Below are 20858 nucleotides of genomic sequence, written 5' to 3' on the forward strand. Positions count from 1 at the left end.
ATTTAATATTTAAGTAAACAGTTTGGGGATTTCAACCAATAAGGCAACTGATTCTCTGTTGAAAAAAAAAACTGCATGCAGCAACTGAATGACACCGAATTCTCCTAGAATTCACACTTTGCATTCAGTTAACAGATCCATACGAATCATGCATGAAATAAAAGTTTATAAAGTCAAACGATAGCTTTGTGTGCTTTACAGATGAACTTGAAGTCTTTATTCATTCGAAATGTTCAAGAATAGATTATCTTTGGCGCGGTAATGCGAGTTCATGATCCGATTTGTGAACAGATGATTCTTTTGATTCAATCTTTTAAATGAACAATTTCTTTTGTTTAACAAAACCAGTGTGAATGGTTCACATTAAACTGGATAGATCTGAGGTGTGTTTCCCAAAAGCATCGTTAGCGAACTGTGGTTGTTAAATTACATTGAACTATAATGACATTACTTGCGACCGTATTTGCTTTGGGAAACGAGCCGTTAATTTTGACTCGGTGATTCTTTTGTGCCGATCGCTTCTCCATAGAGAGGATTATCAGTGAAGTAATAACTTAAAGTTTGGTCCATTCATTAAACAGATCTATTGTATAACTTGGAGAACTTTGCCAGTTGTTTTTGGCTACTTTTATGATATGTTTGGCATGAAACAGCACGGAATCCCATTCATTGTATTCAAATTGAATTTATATTGATTGGTAGATATAAATTACATAACATTTTTTTTGTTGTTCATAGAAATGCTGTGGAAAACTGATGTTGTTAAAAATAAAATTCAAAGAAAACACAAATCTTATGACTGGTAGATGTCACTTTTATTTAGAGTTGGGAAACATAAAACAAGGCATCAATTTAATATGCTCCTTTGTGTTACATAGCTTAGTATTTCAAAGTATTCTAAAGTATTTAGATTAAGTTACTAAACCGGAGTAATCTAACGAAATACATCTGAAATTAAGTAGCAATTTTTGAGTGAATATTTTTTCCCACCACCAATTGTTTTATTTTTAATTATACTATTAAAATGACATAAGCACATAATCTAAAATTAAAAAACAAAAAAAATATCTACAAATAAAAGCTAATTTAAAATAATTTTAAATGCTATAATAATATATAAATAATACCAAAATAACACTTCTTCAATGTGTATATATACACACACACACATAATGTAAAAATATAAATATATAACTCTAACTTTATATTTGCACAAAGTACTGTATATTCTTTATTGAAGTAGTCGAAAACAGTTTTCTCGATTTCAAAACATTCAGATGTATCACATTAAGTTCGTATGAGTGAAAACCTATAATGCTCGATGCCATTAATGTCAAAATCTTGAGGTGTGTACATGCAGAAGTGCAAATGAGGGTAAATGTTTGTGTTTGGAATGAACACTGTCTATTTTTGCTCAGGTATAAAGGGACAAAATGGAGATATTGGATTCTCTGGACGTTCTGGGACAGAAGGACCAGTCGGACTACCTGGAAGCCCTGGAGAGAGCGGCGAGAAAGGAGAAAGGGGCTCTCGGGGTATGTTTGTGTGTATCCTTAACACCTTGTAGTAATTATTGACCCAACTGAGCCTGACACTGTTATATCCTCTTTCCTCCTGCCATCGTTCATCCAATACATTTTGCATTCATTCATTTAGCAGATATTTTATCCAGAATGACTCACATCGACCCATTCATCAACCCAACCATTTGTCCATACATTTCTTTTTCTATCCCAGGACCCCCAGGACCAGATGGTGATCAGGGTCCTCCTGGACCGTTGTCCTCCGGCTTTCTTTTGGTGAAGCACAGCCAGTCTGAGGCTGTGCCCACTTGTCCTAAGGGCTTAACAGAGTTATGGATTGGCTACAGCCTACTATATCTGGAGGGTCAAGAGAGAGCACACACACAAGACCTGGGTATGTTCACACTCAAAAGCACCTATGATTTCATAAAATGCTGTCTTGGTCAGCTGACTGGGTTTTGGAACCAATTATATAACAACCAGTGTTATTTTAGTATCATTGAAATACTATAGTTTTTTAAAATCCTTTGAATAGTTTTTTTTTTATTATTGTTGTTGTTTGTTTGTTTTATATATTTTTTTTATTTCCATAACATTAGTTATTGTTTTAGTAATTTTGCTGTTGTTGTTTTTTTTTTAATAGTCTGTATAGTTTTTATTAATTTTATTTAAGTTTTTAAATTTAGTTATTTAAGTGCATTAAGTTAAACTCGATGAAAATGAGAAATGTTGCTTTGGAAACTAGTAAAAATCAACTAGTGAAATTTTTATAGTTATTTTTATTTCAAGTTTATTTCATTTTTTAGATTAATTTTGAGAATATTATGTTTTTTATATTTTGAAATAGATTTTTATTTTGTATTATACATTTTAATATTATTTTATTTAGTTTGTATTTTTGGTTAAAGTTTTAGTAATTTTGTTGTGTGCTTTTCTTGTTTTTATTTTATTTTATTTTTATTTTTTTATTTAAAATATTTCGATATATTTTCTATTATATTTTATAATATATTTTTTATTATATTTCAGTTTTAATTTGAGTTATTTTAGTGCATCAAGTTAAACTAAATGAAAATGAGAAATGATGCTTTGGCAGCTAGCAGAATTTTTATATTTAATTTTATTTCAATTAATCTGTATTGTATTTTAAATAACGACCATGTTTTTGAGATACTATTATTCTTTGTTTGTATATTTTAAATTCATTTACATTTTTTGTATTTTCTGTTATCATTTTAATTTGAAAGCTTTAGTAGTTTTGTTGTTGTTTTTGTCATTTTTATTCGTTTTATTAAGATGTCTATATAGTTTTTATTCATTTTTATTTCCGTTTTAATTTTAGTGCTGCTTTTGCAACTAGCTGAAATAAAATTATTCATATTTATTTCAGTTAACGTTAAAGAGTTTCAGTGAAAGGTTTTAGTTAATTTTAATAACAGTGATAACAACAATGTTCAAACTTATTTTCACCAGGCCAGGCAGGTTCATGTTTGCGTATGTTCAGCACCATGCCATTTTCCTGCTGTAATATGGACACCTGTGATTATGCCAGTCGCAATGACAAATCCTATTGGCTGTCTACAACTGCCTCAATTCCCATGAATTCCATTCTGAGGGGGATGGAAATTCGGCAACACATCAGCAGATGTGTGGTGTGTGAGGTGTCATCGCCAACCATTACATTACACAGTCAAAACGGGACTCGACCAAGGTGTCCATCCAATTGGAGTAGACTCTGGTTTGGATATTCATTCCTTATGGTAAGGAAAGCGACGTATGACTATGTTCCAAACCCCAGTAAGCTGCCTATCAGAATTTTTTTTAGATGTTTTAGATTTAGATGTTTCCTACTGCGAAAGCCTTAAATTACCTAATTTTGGTAACGGAAATGTCACACATATAATATATTTAAATAAAGAAAATATTTTGTATTACTGAATAAAATATATATTTATATACTTAGACATATACTTAGACATTTAGTTAAACATGAACCATTTCAGTATGACCAGTATGATATTGTTACCAACATGCTAGTATCATTTTCAGTCAGAATAATCTATAAGCATTAGTCTATGTATACTGCCTTTCAGAAGATTTTTTTAAAGAAATCAATACTTTGATGAAAATGTTAAATATATTAATATTTTCAACAGAGCTATGGTGTAATATCTAGTGTTATTTTAGTATCACTGAAATACTATTGTTGTTTTAATATTTTGAATGAATTTGTATTCATTTTCATAACTTTAGTTAACATTTTAGTCATTTTGTTTGTTTTGTCATTTTTATTATTATTTAAAAAATATGTCTGTATAGTTTTTATTAATTTATTTCAGTTTTTACTTTAATTTATTTTAGTGCATTAAGTTAAATTAAATATGTTTATTTGGCTAGCTTTTAACTAGTGAAATCAACTAGTGGACATTTTATATTTAATTTTATTTTAGTTAATGTCTATTTCAAGAAATGAAAATGTTTTTTTTTTAGATTCATTTTGAGACTTTTTGAATATTTTGAATTAGTTTCTATTTTGTATTTCTCATTTAATTTCAAAAGATTTTTACAAGAAATTAATACTTTGATTAAGATGCATTAAATTGATTCATCATTTTACAGACGTTTTCTACTTCTAATAAGTGTTGTTCTTTTGAACTTTTTAATCAAATAATAATCCTGAAATCTGAATACTGAATTCAGCTTTGCATCACAGAAATAAATTACATCTGTTAATATATTAAAATAGAAAACAGTTATTTTAAATTGTAAAAATAGTTCACAATATTGCAGTTTTTACTGTATTTTTGATCAAATAAATGCAGCCTTGGTGAGCAAAAGGGACTTCTCTTTACATTTTGAACAAATCACATGATGCATCTTCATTTCTTTGTTCCAGCATACAGGATCAGGGGACGAGGGAGGTGGACAGTCTCTGACATCGACAGGAAGCTGTTTGCAGGACTTCCGCAGTCAGCCGTTCGTGGAGTGCCAAGGTTCGTATGGCACGTGCCAGTATTCCCCCACCTTCTTCAGTTTCTGGCTGACTAGAGCGAACGTGCAGCGCTTTGACTCGGTTCCCGACAGAACTGTGCTCAACGGACAGAACCAGCGCGACAGCATCAGCTTATGCAGCGTCTGCATGAAGAACAACTGACACAAGTCTCTCGTGTTTTCCAAAAAAAACTGCACTGAGAATGCACATCAATAGGTCACCGCAGTGGAAGTGATTGAGATGCTTTTGGTCACTTTTTTTGGAGAAGATAAAAAGGACATCATTTGTGACCATTTTTGGTGAACTGCAGGCTGTGAACTTTTTACTTCACTGGATTCGTTCCCACATAGCTCAGTCTAACATGACTTCCTTTATGTCTTCTCGTTTGTATTACATTTTGGTGCTAGCAAAAACCCAAGACCATTTGCACAGATACCTATATACCAATGTTCATTTTCTCCTTAGTGTCAGCAAGTATTATGTTTGCGCACATCAAAACATTATCAACGCAATATTATATTGGTGTTACAATTATTAGTATGCCATTTTTAACCAAAATATATCGTGAATACTAAACCTTAAGAACAAAACTCACATGATCCAGTAAAATCAAATAGGAATGTCTGGTAGCAGCAGATAGCTAAATTGCTATTGCTGTGGCAGGTAGGTACGGGTTTTTTTCTGTATAGAAATCAACAAATGACTCCCAAAGTTTTCTACACTTTGATTTTAAACCAAGCATTGTGCAGAATTAAGATCCAGTCACATTTATCGTTATTTGGTGATTTTTGTGTGTGTGTGTGTGTGTGTGTGTGTGTGGGTGGAATCCAGTCATTTCAATAGAAATCCAAGCGATTTCACTTAAAGGTGAGATTTTACCATGCAGATTTCGCAACTGGTTCACACACTGTTAACAATAGACCTTTTTCCTGCGAAATATTACCGCAGTTTTGCTAATGTGACAACATCTTTACTGTTTATTGCTCTTTAACTGAAATAAGGAACTAGAGGAAACCAAGACAATATTTTTTAGCTGTTGATTTGCAAAATGATTAGGAAGATTTAGTCATTTGAGAGACACATCTCAAGCGACATTCAAGTCATGTTATCAATATGCCCCTTATGAAAATTAACCGTGGTTTTACTACAAATAAAACCACAAAAAAAAGCATGGTTATATTGTAGTTAAACCACTCTGATGACGCAGGACGAAAACGTTTTTGCAAGACGCGAAATACGTAGAGCCATGCAAGTTTCGTGACATATTCAATGTGAAATGTCCACTGAGTGGCGCTTAAACTCAGTTTTTTCCCCCGGAACAGATGAACGTACATATGGTACGTTTTATACGACGTTGGTTTTGTACGTGTCACCACAGTTCTGACTTGAAATGTCTGTTGAGTGGCGCTGTGACGTTTTAAAATAACGTACCATCTACACAACACCTAACCTTACCACTACACCTAACTTAACCTACCTGATAGTATGAACAAAAGCGAATGTGACACAAAAACGCAATCTTGAGCATGCAAGTTTTTCGATATGTCATCTATGAGCTCTTTCATCGTGAGTCATGTTTTTCACAGGATTCGTGACCGAGCAAGCTTGTTACATCCGAAAATAAAAACATACAGTATGGAGCTGTAATCATAACTGTGTACGAAAACGATTACAAGTGCTCGCTGTTTTACCTCCACTAGTGTTCATTTCTGTTGGAAACGGCAGTGATGTGTACTTATTGGTACGTATTTCGCGTCTTGCGAAAAAGTTCCCACAGGTATGTTTTCGTCATGAGATCAGGTACCTAACAATAAATTAACCATGGTTTTGCTACACTAACCATAGTTTAACCATGGTATTTGTAGTTAAACTGTGGTTATACAAATGGAAATAAATCTGGGGGGAAAAACATGGTTACTATAATAAAGCCAGTTAATTTACTGGGAATGTTAGCCTTGCTAATGCTATGCTCTGCCGGTTGAACTACAACAACTAGCTCGCTAGCCGTTTTTAGTCAACAAGCTGAGGGAACTACAATTTAATTTGTCTGAAGATTCTACAACTTGAACCAACAAACATTTTAGTGTCGTCTTGGGTTACCAGAGGATATGCATGTCCATGTGGCAAAAGCTAGCATTAGCAGGTCAATATGGCTAAGGTAGGAGGATATAAGACTTCAGTCAGTAGTTAATGTTAAAACACCCCATTATTTCATTGTTTTCTATACATACAGTTTCTAATAGACCCTTCTGGCCACAAGGCACGTCTTTAAAGTACTGTTTAATATTAAAAAAAAAACAGTCATTTCCGTGTCTTCTGGTGTTTGTGAAAGGACCGTTGCCATTCAGCTTCCCATTTCATTATTGGACACTTGAAAGTCTTTCCTGCTTAGCTTTTTATATATATTTTCCCACTAACACAAGCCATTAAATGAAACTAACACCTTCAGTATTTTACAGTCCACATAAGGGGTCCTACGCAGTTTTTGTTTTGAACGATATATTCTTCTGTATGTACATATGATTGCACTGTTGACAGAACAGCTTTGCTTTATATTTTTACTAAATGTCAAGAGTATTTATTTAGCTAGAGATATTTTGGTGCTATTTTGGATGGAAATTAAAAACTTAACAGTGAATGAAAAATGTGTTCCCTTTTAAAAGAAGTGATTATTATTTTTGTCTGATTTTTGGTTAGAAATGCAATCCGCTGTGTTTGTTTGGGGACATTTTGATGTCTTGAGTACTGTACTGTTACACCTGAGCATGGACGTACACAACACAAATTGTTAAAACTCTTTCCCAGAAGTTTGATCTTGTTCAGTGTCACATGCATTTTTACACTTAACAATCAGGTTTAACTCTTACTGTGTATTAAATGTCTAATAAATTGTGATATTTGTATAACATGCAATAATACCTTGGTAAAAAGAATATATAAACTCACCGAACTGAGACATCTAACAAAGTTTCACATCATTTATTGTTTTTACACTTCTTTTATACACTATTTTTGAGTTTTAGGAGACACTCTGTACTAAGCACACTCACTATTGGTGCATTCTTCCCATTAATAAAACCCATATATTAATTTTTTTTTTAAACATAACTCCATATAATTCAAACTAACTCTTTTAACAAAGAGAACATCAGCATTCCAAATAAATACAAAAAAACACTTTTTGTGGACTTTATAAAAATATATATAGTAAATACACTACCGTTAAAAAGTTTGGGGTAAGATTTTTTTTTGTTTTTTTGCTGAAATCACTTTTTATTTTGTTTGTGGAACTGATCATTTCTTTTAGGATTCTTGGATAAATAAAAAGTTAAAAATACCAGCATATTTGGAATAGAAATATTTTGTAGCATTGTAAGTATCTGTACTGTCAATTTTGCTAAATTTAACGCATTCTTGCTAAATAAAAGTATTAATTTCTTTAAAAATTTAATTGTAGTGTATTGTATATGTTATGCATCTAAATACAGTAAGTCTCTTACAGTGTATAATACATATAAATATTACATGTGAATAATACATGTAAACTGAATATAATTATATATTTGTAATTATTAATCTGAATTAGTACAAATTTTACTACATATTTTATAATTTACCATATAAACAGAGGAACCAATCTTGTCTTGGAACCAATGTAAAACCAGCTACAGCATACCAGAATAAGAATGATTTATTGTTTATTTACAAAAATATACTTTCTTATGAAACAGAGTATAGGATGAAATGTTTGGAAATAAGTGCTATAAGCTTGAGAGATTTTACATACATTTAGTAAGACTTAATGGCACACTGACAAAATCATCTTACTGTACATTCAACATACTGCAAAAGGCACTCTCATCCACAACCATGTCATGAATGTTCACTTCATTAATGTTCAACTTTTAACGTTCATACAAAGAGATCAGCATTTAGAGCCAAAACAAATGTAAATACAAACTTTTTGCAATAAGAAATACAGGGAACGGCCTTTGAAACCTCCCACTGATGACATCATAAAAGCTATTCAATGACACAACCAGTCAGCAGTGGAGGAATCTTCTCCGCTAGCTCTGAACGGTTGTTGGTGTTGTCTTTAATGTAAACAATCTAGTAGTATTATCATTATGTCACGTTCTCCAATTGTTCAGCTGTTAAACCTCTGAAGCCGTCGCCAGCGGATCTCTTCAGGAGTTGGGTTTGAGTGGGCATAAGAGCCACGTGATGATCTAGCCTGCGTAAAACCACCTACAAAACCAAATAACAATGTTACACATTGTAACTGCTAGTACAGTAAAGAATTAAAGGATAGTTCACCTAAGATTTACTCACTCTCAGGCCAGCCAAGATGTAGATCAGTTTCTTTCTTTATCGGAGCAGATTTGGAGAAATGTAGCATTACATCACTTGCTCACCAATGGATCCTCTGCAGTGAATGGGTGCCGTCAGAATGAGAGTCCAAATGGCTGATAAAAACATCACAATAATCCACAAGTAACCCACACGACTCCAGTCCATCAATTAACATCTTGTGAAGCGAAAAGCTGTGTTTGTAAGAAAGTCGTGTGGATTACTTGTGAATTATCGTGATGTTTTTATCAGCTGTTTGGACTCTCATTCTGACGGCACCCATTCACTGCAGAGGATCCATTAGTGAACAAGTGATGTAATACTAATATAATAATGCTTTCTCCAAATCTGTTCCCATGAAGAAACAAACTCATCTACATCTTTGATAGCCTGAGGATGAATACATAGTTTTGGGTGAACTATTCCTTTAATCAGTCTGCTTCTGCAGCTTTAGTGTTAGCAAAAACACAGGGGAATAAATTAGTTGTGTTGGAATGTGGTCAGCAACTTCTTTTCTAATAATCTGTATGTCAAGGAATGTTGTTCATATTTTATGTACAAATATTTGTTGCCGTTTTGTTCTAGATATACAGGTGCATCTCAAAAAATTTTTTTTTTTTTTTTTTTTTTACTCATTTCAAAAAGTGAAACTTTCATATATTCTAGATTCATTACATGTAAAGTAAAACATTTCAAAAGTTTTTTTTTGTTTTAATTTTGATGATTAGAGCTTACAGCTCATGAAAGTCAAAAATCCAGTATCTCAAAATACTAGAATATTGTATATTCTAGTATTTCTATAGAATACTAGCATGGAAGCGATCAGCCTGTGGCACTGCTGAGGCACTATTGAAGCACAAGTTTCTTTAATAGCGGCCTTCAGCTCGTCTGTATTGTTGGATCGACTGTTTCTCATCTTTGCACTGCCAAGTAAGCAGTCTTCCCCATTAGTGTGGTTTCAAAGAACAAGAGATACCCGGAATTTTTTGTTCTGTAGGGATTGTCATTTAATGAAACTCAAATGTAAATATTCTAATATTTTGAGATACTGGCTTTTTGACTTTCGTGAGCTGTAAGCTCTAATCATCAAAATAAAAAAAAATTAAAAAAAACTTTTGAAATATTTTACTTTACATCACGTAATGAATCTAGAATATATGAAAGTTTCACTTTTTGAAATAAGTTACAAAAAAAAAAAGATATTTTATACGAATTTTTTTTAGATACACCTGTATAACAAAATAAAACAAAAATAGAATACTTTTCTTTACAAAGTGGTTTATGACAAAGCATTTTTAAAAGTATCAACTGGTCATTTTGACCACCTGACCTCTGTCATTCAGGCTGGCCCTGACAGCTGTCTCATACTGCTCATCTTCTGACAGACCTGCTGTATAGGGATGCTGGGGCGGTGCAGAGGGCATGCGTGTGTCATACTGCTGCCTGTAGGGGGCGCCAGAGTTTGGTGGATACGGCGTGCCATATCCACTGTATCCTGTAAACACAGACATACAAATAATCGATCCTGAGTATGTCAACAGAGCGATGCTACAATGGTCTAGTTAACAATCCCTAAATCATTTAATCTTTATTGGTTCTCAAAATCAGAGCCATTTCTAGGATGGTAGTGATTCAAATCAGATTGCAGTCTTTATAACTAAATCAGTATTTCCCTATAAAACCAAAAGAGCTTTTACCTGATGAATTGTAGTATGTTTGTTGCCCTCCATATTGCCCATTAGATATCACAAAGCCTGAAATGACACAGTCATGGCTGTTTATGTGGCTGGATGCATTCATTGCTGAATTAAAAGTTTGTGGTTGGTAAGATTTTTAAAGTTTTTGAAAATCTCTTATGCTCCTATTTTAATTTGAAAAAGTAATTTATCTTTGTGATGCAAAGCTGAATTTTCAGCATAATTACTCCAGTCTTCAGTGTCACATGATTCTTCAGAAATTATTTTAAAATGCTGATTTGCTGCTTTAGAAACATTTCTTATTACTATCAATGTTGAAAACAGTTAATGTTTTTGTGAACACTGTGACTCTGAAAGTTCAAAAGAACATTTATTTCAAATAAAAATATTTTGTAACATACATATCGTTACTGTTACTTTTGATCAATTTAATGCATCCATGCTGAATAAAAGCATTAATTTCCTTAAAAAAAATATGCTGAACTGAAACTATTGAATGGTAGTGTATACACATATTAACAGTGAAGATGTCAAACACACTTAAAAAAACAAAAAACACTGAAAATGTTGTGTTACCTGCACAGGTTTTCATCAGGCTCTTTAGTGGTTCAGCTGTGTAGAGCAGACCGACCAGGATCCCAGCCAGGTGTCCGACAAATGACGTCCTGCAAAGACATGTGTGTGAATGTGTGCTAATACAAGCTGTGATTCAGATACAAATCAAAACATGCTTATAAAAAAAACCCTTTACTCTAGCATCTTTGAAACGTGTTTCATGCCTACCCAGGGTTCATGATATGGATGAGGACCAACTCTACCCAGCAGGCGTAGCGATTGGCTACAGGCAGGCCCATGATGTATGTGGCCCCTCCTGGATGATAATGATTATTCACCACCTTCAGCCCAAACAGAACACCTGAAACGAATCACAAACAGCTTATTTCTCAGTAGAAAAATATAACAATGACACATATGAATCAATTGATTTCTGTTGTCTACTCCTTTTTATTCTTTCCACCAACTGCATATACTGTACAGTATTAATGTTTTAATAAAAGATACATCTACACTACCGTTTAAAAGTAAGATTTTTTTAAATAAATATTTTTTTTATTGAGAAAGGATATATTAAATGGATCAAAAGTGACAGTAAAGACATTTATAATGTTACAAAAATGCCTATTTCAAATAAAAGCTGTTCTTTCATCAAAGAATCAACATTTTGATAATATCAAAGTAATCATGTGACACTGAAAACTGGAGTAATGGCTGCTGAAAATTATAGCTTTGCTATCACAGGAATAAATGACATTTAAACATATAATAAAATAGAAAACAATTAATTCAAAGCATGTGCAATCCATCCTGATTTAACACACCTGAGAAGCCCACTGCACACTGTAAACTATATGAGGAGTCTTCTGTCATGTGTGTCAGTCCCGTCTCCAGGAGCAGGTAGACCAATCCGGTGAGCAGAGAGAAGACAGAGAGCAGGTACGCAAACCAGGCGCCTCCCAGTTTCCTTTCCAGTTTGATGCCCTTCCAAAGGAGCGAGGCCATGTTGAAGTACAAGTGCATGTCATCAGCATGGTGAAACGGCGACAGCAGCAGACGACTCCAGTCTCTGTACCAGTACGCCTCTCGAACACTCAAACACGTCTGCAATACCAAAAAAAAAACGTTAAGTACTGTCTACAACTTGCCTTTATTGTAACATGTGCAACTTATCACTTTTTCAATATATTTTCTAATAAAATATTGCAAAACACAGTTTAATGGCAGGCAAATTTTCTTCATTGACTCACTACTGGCAGATGTGACCCATTTTTAGTGTTGAAGTTATAATAACATGTACCTGTAGGAGGGGTTTGACAGGAAACAGGAACAAATAGACGTTCAGGCCCAGCGTTGCAAGAGTGACAGGTGGGATGTTGTCGATTCCCAGCTGGAAAACCTGAGAGGCCAGCAGGAGCAGGCCGAGATTGGATCCCCTCTGTCTGTTACGCATCTGAAACACATATAACGGATTATTAGCATCTAAAATACACAACCACATCCTCAAACACAGAGAACCAGTGTTTTATCTGTATAAAAATTTGTTTATATTTCTTGACAGACCGCTGCTTACTCGTAAATATTTTAGAATCAGTTTATAATTATTCCAGTTGCAGTTCATACACATCTGTCTACAGAGCATGTAAAATCATTAAGCATGATTATTTGGCATCTGGCTAGCCAATTGCAGGTAGTATTGGGGGAGGGGCATTTCCATTCTTGAGAGCATCTGATTGGACTAAAACTGTAGTGCAGGATGAGTCATTAAAATTTTTCGTCTATTTCCAATTGAATTTTAAAAGTGTAGGCTATACTGTATTTTCAATTTGTCACAAATATACTGGCATATAGTTAGCATCAAAGCTAACGCACACAGATGTAAGCCCTTCTTTTTTATTCATACGATAATTAAATGTAGTTGTGTATTTCATGTAAATTCATAACTGTCAAAATTGGGTATTATATCATAACAATAATTGTTTTGTTTCATTTGGTAATAAAACTATCATGCATGGATGGTGGTACACACACAAGAACCTTTAAGTAAAAGATTATCAAAACGAGAAATCTATCGCTTTCTTTAAATAAAGAATCTATTATCCGTACTAAACTGTCATGCATGCACTCTATATGCCATAAAAGCTCTATTATTACTTTGAAGTGTAAATGTACTAGACTACATAAACAATTACTGTGTAGGATCAAATCACTTACCATAATATCTGAGTGACAGCTCCTGTTTGGAAGGCTTGAGGTTCCTACGCTTGGTTTGGATGTTGTGTTGTGAGTAAAAGGAGCGTTCCCGAGTCCTAATATTGGCTATCAACAGTAGGACACGTCAGATTTTACTCTCATTTCTCTATCTTTCGCTAGGTGGTAAACACGGAAGTGATGCAACGAGGGCTTCTGGTCGCGTGACCTCATCGCTCCTGACGTTTGTAGTTTTTTCTAGAAGTGAACTGTCTGAGTTGAAAGTTTTACTGGTTCATTCCACGAATACGGTACACGTTCGTGCCCTGTAACTAATGCAGAAGAGACCAATCAAATCCTATGTTTTGTTGTGAAACCTATAAGATATGTTTGATAAACTATTATTTAACATAAAATTAACCTAGAATGTAGCGTATAGCTATTTTAACACATCAACGGCCTATTCCAAAGCTATGTATGGCAAGGAAAATTATCAAGATAATGTTTTAGCTTAGGCTACATATAAAACAATAAACACTATTTTGTACTGTATTCACATAAATTGACTATTACGTTTAATTTTCTGTTATTACAGCTGTACTCAAGCAGTAGGCTAATGAATACAGCAATTTATACAAGAAAATCAATTACCAAAAAAATGATAATTGCATGAACAAAATACAAGACACAAAGATAAACGTATCGTTAGCTGTTTTCATGTGATGAAACGTATTTTGCCTGCAGATGGCAGTATTGCTCAATGAATACAGAGAGGTACAGCAGTGGCAGACTTTCATTGTGCATTTGCAGTTTTCGAATACTTTCAGTTAGATGTGAAAATGTCTTTACAGTGCAAATAAACTGATTTTATTGTTTATTAACAAAGTGACTACGCTTCATTTAAATTACTTTGTAAGTGAACATTTAGTTATATACAGTTCAGTATGAACTGAATTACAAATACTGACTACAATTTTCCTTTAACCAATACTCTTTGTACAAAATCAATTTTCAAAGATATTGTAATGTTATCGTCAGAGATATCATAGGGAATAAAACATAAGGAGTGTGTACAGTACTATTATTGGATTTTGGATTCTACTAAAGTTTGGAAACAATCTTAAAGGTTCTTAATTAAATCAAGGAAGAATCCTACTATGTGCCTATATATGAATTTCCTATGTACATTTATTTATTTGAAATTCATTTTATTCATTAGATTCTTCTTTTTAATTATTCAAGGTAGAAATACATCTTTAAGGTAACAATTGCATGTTACCACATTTTGCAGTGTAGAATTCGTTTCAAATGATTATTGATGTTAATGTTATATTTTCTTGTTTTCTATTGAAAATAGGCTACATTTTTCAGGGTGGACAAAACTGCATGTTACACACATTATATAACTATAATTAATCCCCATAGTAATAAAAACAATAACAATGTGTACTTCAAAGCACCTCCGCAATTCAATTGCACCTGCAGTACATATTGTTCATTAGTCACTATATTTATCAATGTAAATACAGTAAAATGAACACTGTAAACTAACGTATGACCGACTTTCTATTTTACAATTGTGTGTTTATAAATAACTGCAGCGCATAGTTACATAGTGTCTTTTCATCACCGCATCTAAATAAAACTTTATAGTGGTGTAGCTCGTGGATGAATCATTTGAATGAATCTTTTAAATAAACGAATCCCTCTCTTACTGGCTTCACGACGCATCCTGCAGAAAAGTTCACAGAAACAATCAGTGAAAATGAATCTTTTTAGCGAACTAATTCAAAAGATTCGAGTCACTGGGAAGAATCAAAAACCCCACCACTATGTTTGAATCACACGTCTCTCACACAATGATTGACATTAGATCCCTCCAATCAAATGAGGACAGTTCCAAAAGGGGCGGGATTCTTAGTTGTATCGTAACAAGCTAGGCTGCAACCCCCACCCAGTCTCAACTCCTCCATACAAACATACACGAGCGGTGCCTTGTTTTGGTCTGTTACGGCGTCGCAAAAAAGAAAACTCAGCGAGTTTTAGAGGAACTTATGCAGCAATTCAAACGGACTTGGTACGTTTCCGTTGTAAATAACGGTCAGATGTATACTTTGCGTCGGTGCTTTGTGTAATTGCACTTTTGGGATTTTTGCAGACAGCGCTTTGATCTCCGGGGTAAATGGGGTCGTGCGCTGCTGACTGCGCTTGTTTTGATCATGCATTCGGATCTCCGGACTGAAAAGGACACTGTTTTGTAACTTGTACTGTTTTGTGTTTTTTACATCATAAACTTGGTGCTTTCCGGTACTTGCAATATTTTTGAGGATGTCCGATGGATTATTTAAACTTAGTTAGTAACAATGTAATGCTGCTGAAAAAAAAATCCAAGTGTAATTTACTACAGTATCGATGAACTGTTACAATTGAAGCTCTTGAAGGAGCGCACAAAAGTGACCTGTTTAAGTGCTATTTTTCTATTTTTACTCAATGGAACCATTTTTGTCTCAGCGCTCACATTTGGCGAAGAGTACATGCATAAGGGTTTGACTTTCGATCCTGCAGTTTTTCTATAATTTATTTTTTATACCATGGCAAGCCCCACCACGGAGCAAGGATGTTTTTCGGACGTGAAGAAGGTGGGTTATTTAAGGAAACCCAAAAGCATGCACAAAAGGTTTTTTGTACTGAGGGCGGCGAGCGCCTCCGGACCGTCCCGACTGGAGTACTATGAAAACGAGAAGAAGTGGAGACACAAGTCTGGAGCACCGAAAAGGTCCATTCCGCTGGAGAGCTGCTTTAACATCAACAAAAGAGCAGATTCTAAAAACAAACATCTCGTCGCGCTTTATACCAAGGATGAGTACTTCGCCATCGCTGCTGACAGCGAGGTAGAGCAGGAGTCGTGGTATCAAGCCCTGGTTGATCTTCATAACAGAGGTAAGGTCCACGAAACTGCTGCGGGCCGCGGAGTTGGCGAGGATAATTACGGCGAAGCCACGCCGGGACCTGCCTTCAAAGAGGTTTGGCAGGTTATTTTGAAAGCAAAGGGTCTGGGTCACACAAAGAACTTGATTGGTGTTTACAGATTATGCCTCACCAATAAAACTATCAGTTTTGTGAAACTCAATTCTGATGCGGCCGCTGTGGTCCTGCAGTTAATGAACATTAGGAGATGTGGTCACTCTGAAAATTTCTTTTTCATTGAAGTCGGGAGATCTGCTGTGACAGGGCCCGGGGAGTTTTGGATGCAAGTGGACGACTCCGTTGTGGCTCAGAACATGCATGAAACTATATTAGAAGCCATGAAAGCCATGAGTGAGGAGTTCAGACCCCGCAGCAAAAGTCAGTCATCTTCTAACTGCTCAAACCCCATCTCAGTACCTGTCAGGAGGCATCATCACAACAATCCTCCCCCTAGTCAAGTTGGCTTAGGCCGGCGCTCTCGGGCGGAGAGTGTGACGGCCACTTCTCCTGTTAGACCTGGCAAACACAGCCATTCGTTCAGAGTGAGAGCGTCCAGTGATGGGGAGGGCACCATGTCCAGACCGGCATCCGTAGATGGTAGTCCAAGCAGTCCGAGCACAGCCCGACCTCAATCGCAGCGACACAGGGGTGGATCCTCAAGACTTCACCCGCCACTCAATCACAGCAGATCAATCCCCACGCCCACCTCACGGTGCTCCCCCTCAGCCATCAGCCCCGTCAGCCTGTCTTCCAGCAGCACCAGCGGCCACGGATCCACATCTGACTGCCTCTTTCCACGCCGCTCTAGCGCCTCCATATCTGGATCGCCCAGTGACGGCGGATTCATCTCCTCGGATGAATATGGATCCAGCCCTTGTGACTTTCGAAGCTCCTTCTGTAGCGTGACTCCAGACTCACTTGGCCACACGCCACTTGCCAGGGAGGAAGAGATAAACAACTACATCTGCATGGCCAAGCCTGGTTCACTTCCTGGTGCCGGGAGCCAATCACGAAGCCAATCCAGGGGAACGCCATCAAGACCGGAGGAGCCCGAGCTGGAGAAATGTTTCCGGAAGCGAACGCATTCTTCTGGTGCATCGCCGCCAACTCCGTGCCATCAAAAAACTCCCTCACAATCGTCCGCTACTTCGCTGGAGGAATATACTGTAATGATGCCCACATACCCAAGAAGCCGCTCTGCATCGTCATCATCGTCAACATACAGGCACTCCTTCATGCCAACACATTCATACCCAGAGGAAGGTATAGACACTTCACAAGCTAAAGACCACAGTAGACCAGATCACAAAGATGATGGCTACATGCCCATGCTGCCAGGAGTTGCGCCTGCGACCCCAACGGCGAAAAGCGGTGACTACATGCCCATGAGTCCAAAAAGTGTGTCTGCACCACAGCAAATTATCAACCCCCGGCAACACTCGCATGTTGACTCCAATGGTTACATGATGATGTCACCAAGTGGCAGCTGCTCTCCAGATGGCACAACAAACTATGGCAAGATCTGGACTAATGGCGTCAACCCTAAGCTCTCTGTAGAGAGCATGGAAGGTAAAGTGCCATCTTGTGGAGACTACATAAACATGTCCTCGGCTAGTGGTTCAACGACCAGCACGCCTCCAGACTGCTTTTTCAACCTTGTAGAAGATCCTCCCAGGCCGATGTATGCTTACTTCTCTTTGCCCCGCTCCTTCAAACACGCCAACAGGAAGCAGGACCAGAGCCCTCTTCGGATATCACTAGGCTCGAGTCGATTGGCGTACGCCGACTCTTCCTCTTCTTCAGCGAGCAGCGACAGCTTGGGTGGTCAAGGCAACTCACAGCAGTCTGTCAAACCCAAAAGGTCAGAGGGCAACAGGAGGCTGACACGTCCAACACGTCTGTCACTGGACACTAGCAAAGCAAGTACTCTTCCACGAACACGTGAGAGTCCCTTCCCCACAGAGCCCAAAAGTCCTGGCGAGTATGTCAACATTGAATTCAACGACAAGGCGTTTTCGGCGAGCTTGGCGTCACTGTTCCCACCTGTGTTTTCCGGAAGTGATGCTGAGGCCCCATCAGACCTTTCATCATCTGAGTACATGAACATGCAGTTAAGGTCGAGGCCAGAAGGGCATTTGTCCCCAGAAATGCAGATTTCCACTTCCTGTTCAGACTATGCCAAAATTACTCCATCAAACTCTGTATCCTCCCTTCCACTTCCCTGTGAGAGCATATGTGACCGTGACTACATCAGCATGCAGTTATCATCCTGCACTAGCTTTCCAGATACTCAAATGATGCTGATGACTGAGGCCTTGCCGGATGCAGATGATGCCCCTCCTTGTTCTGTATCACCCAATCATGATGTGACGGCATTAAGCGTTGCTCCAGGAAGACCGGCTCTGATCGGCCCTTTGTCAGGTCTTAGTGCATTCACACGGGTAAACTCCACTTCTGGGCGGAACCAAGGGGCTAAAGTAATCCGGGCTGACCCACAGGGTCGACGACGACACAGTTCAGAAACTTTTGCTTCCACTACAACCAGAGGGTCAGTTGACACGTCGACCACCTGTCAGTCAGGGGAAGTAAAGCGCCACAGCTCCGCCTCTTTCGAGAATGTGTGGTTAAGACCCGGTGAGGCCTCTGCTGCTTCGGCCGCTCCACCTGCATCTACATTAACCAACGGACAAAGTGAAAACACTTCAGGCCCAATTCCCACATTAACAAACCATGACCAGAACGGCCTGAATTACATCGATCTGGATCTGGTGCAGAATGGAGAGCAGCATGTTCCAGACTGGAATGCGTTCCAATCTCGGCCAGTGGAGCTGGGAGCTGTCGAAGATATAGAAGAGCTCAGAGCCTACGCCAGTATAAACTTCCAGAAATCAGATGAGATCAGAGGGAATCTCACAAGCAGAGAAGGTAAGACCAAATGTTTGTTTAAGAATGGTTATCAAAAGAGCACCTTGAATGCTGTGTTCTTGAGTACTGGCATGTTTGAGCTATACATTTCTTAGTGTCTTTGTGTTATCATGCCTGTCTAGAACATTTAATAGGTAATATGCATATCATGTTATTATTTATAAAATCAGCCCCCATTTATCTGTGTAGTTTGAGTCTTTGGTGGAAATTCCCGTTCTGAAATCTTAGGAGAGAGCTAAGGGGGTTTAGATTCCCTCGCACTGATGACTGGGCCTCTTCAGGCTGATAAATGGACATATTTGTGAATGGAGGCAGAAAGGGTTAGCATGTCTACACTTGTTCCCGATGCGACAAAAGGAAAAAAACAGCACATATATGCATTTGTGAGTCACTAAGCAGCTTATAGGATGTCTTTTTCCTGAATGGAAGTTTACTTAGTGTGTGAGTCAACTCTTCAGAGTTGTCTTTGATATTAATCAAGCGCTGTGAGAAGTCTACAGAGCTGCCACTACTGTGCATTCTCCACTTCGCCCAAGGGTTTGTGTGTCATGCCTGGCTGACTCTGTATCATCGTTGTTTTAGTTTATTTACTTGCCCTTCAGCGAGTGAAGGGTTTTCCACCCTCTTGGCCTTCCTATACTTTTCTGTTTTTTTCCCCAATGTGCAATGTTTTTTTGTGTGTATCCTAATGATTGCATATCAAGTTTTAGCAGAGCAGTGTGGGTTTCCCATGATGCATTTAAACTTCTTGCACAAGTGATGACAATGCTACTACTGTTGATAGTATTTTTCCATTAGCTTGTGTTTACTATTAACCATCTGTTCAGGATAGATTCAGAGAATCATTTGTGTTCAGTCTAGGAGTATTAATGATTTGGTGATCAGTTTAATTGTTATTATTTTTTATGTAATCAGTTCCAGCACAAATGTGTTCAATATGGCATAAACCTAGGTGGATACTAAAGTGAAAATTTATTTATAGACATTTATTATTTAATTATTTTTTGTTTTAGCTCTTAATGATTTTATGGTTTCACTAAAAAGAAATGAGGATATTGTTGGGGATGGATGTTCACTCAAAAAAGAAAATTGTGTAATTTCCAATCCTGTATGATTTTTTCTTCTCATGTAGAAGACAAAAGGTATTTTGAAGAATGTTTAAACTGTTTTTGTTCATACCGTTTCAATGGGGTCTAATAACACTGAGACATCTTTAAGAATATCTTCTTTGTGTTGTGCGGAAGATAGAAAGTCATACAGGTTTGGAATGACATGAGGATAAGTAAGTGATGACAGAATTACCATTTGCGATATGCGATACGATATTGCTTAAAGTGTGAAAAATCTATTTAAATTATATTTTAAAATATTTAAAAATGAAAATTATATAACCAATTTGTTTCACATTCTTTCTTGGAAAAGAAAGAATCACTACAACCTCTGAAAGTGATCAGCAGTGTTTTAGCATTACATAAAACGTAATGTCACAAATCAGAAAATGTCATTTTAACATCAATGTGAATGACAAAAAAATGAATGACACTAAATGTATATCATTGTGACTTTGCTTTCCATACACCTTAAGTACTTTAAGTACGTATAGTCTGAGAAAGTTCAAACATGATTAAAGGCAAGTGAACAGTCAGTAAAACAAAAGAA

The 20858-nt window shown here is 36.6% G+C and overlaps 3 protein-coding genes across 4 annotated transcripts in view; 2 read left to right on the plus strand and 1 right to left on the minus strand.

Annotated features, from left to right (window-relative positions):
• LOC107704741 (collagen alpha-4(IV) chain-like) overlaps window positions 1-6803 on the plus strand; it is a 56263-nt gene extending 49460 nt beyond the window's left edge. Inside the window, exons 46-49 of the mRNA XM_016507729.1 lie at window positions 1419-1535; window positions 1738-1917; window positions 2997-3283; window positions 4420-6803. Coding sequence (XP_016363215.1) covers window positions 1419-1535; window positions 1738-1917; window positions 2997-3283; window positions 4420-4677 — 842 coding nt within the window. The 3' untranslated portion in view covers window positions 4678-6803. The remainder of the gene's footprint in view (window positions 1-1418; window positions 1536-1737; window positions 1918-2996; window positions 3284-4419) is intronic.
• Window positions 6804-8215: 1412 nt separating this feature from the next.
• On the minus strand, window positions 8216-13544 carry LOC107704711 (rhomboid-related protein 4). Of its 2 annotated transcripts, none has more exons than XM_016507699.1 (8): window positions 13332-13544; window positions 12418-12570; window positions 11942-12221; window positions 11346-11478; window positions 11139-11227; window positions 10563-10619; window positions 10253-10360; window positions 8216-8763 (listed from the first exon to the last, which is right to left on the minus strand). In XM_016507699.1, exons 1-8 carry the CDS (start codon window positions 13332-13334, stop codon window positions 8663-8665), a joined length of 924 nt encoding a protein of 307 aa, XP_016363185.1. In that variant the 5' UTR covers window positions 13335-13544; the 3' UTR covers window positions 8216-8662. The 2 variants fall into 2 exon arrangements, with proteins under 2 accessions (XP_016363185.1, XP_016363184.1); XM_016507698.1 differs by having other exon boundaries at window positions 8220-8763; window positions 10196-10360; window positions 13332-13543.
• A 2138-nt stretch (window positions 13545-15682) lies between these two features.
• Window positions 15683-20858, plus strand: part of LOC107704743 (insulin receptor substrate 1-B-like) — a 25591-nt gene continuing 20415 nt past the window's right edge. The window contains exon 1 of the mRNA XM_016507732.1: window positions 15683-19199. Coding sequence (XP_016363218.1) covers window positions 15899-19199 — 3301 coding nt within the window. The 5' untranslated portion in view covers window positions 15683-15898. The remainder of the gene's footprint in view (window positions 19200-20858) is intronic.

The sequence above is a fragment of the Sinocyclocheilus anshuiensis genome, unplaced genomic scaffold, assembly GCF_001515605.1.
Source record: "Sinocyclocheilus anshuiensis isolate Anshui unplaced genomic scaffold, SAMN03320099.WGS_v1.1 scaffold758, whole genome shotgun sequence".
NCBI classification, from domain to species: Eukaryota; Metazoa; Chordata; class Actinopteri; order Cypriniformes; family Cyprinidae; genus Sinocyclocheilus; species Sinocyclocheilus anshuiensis.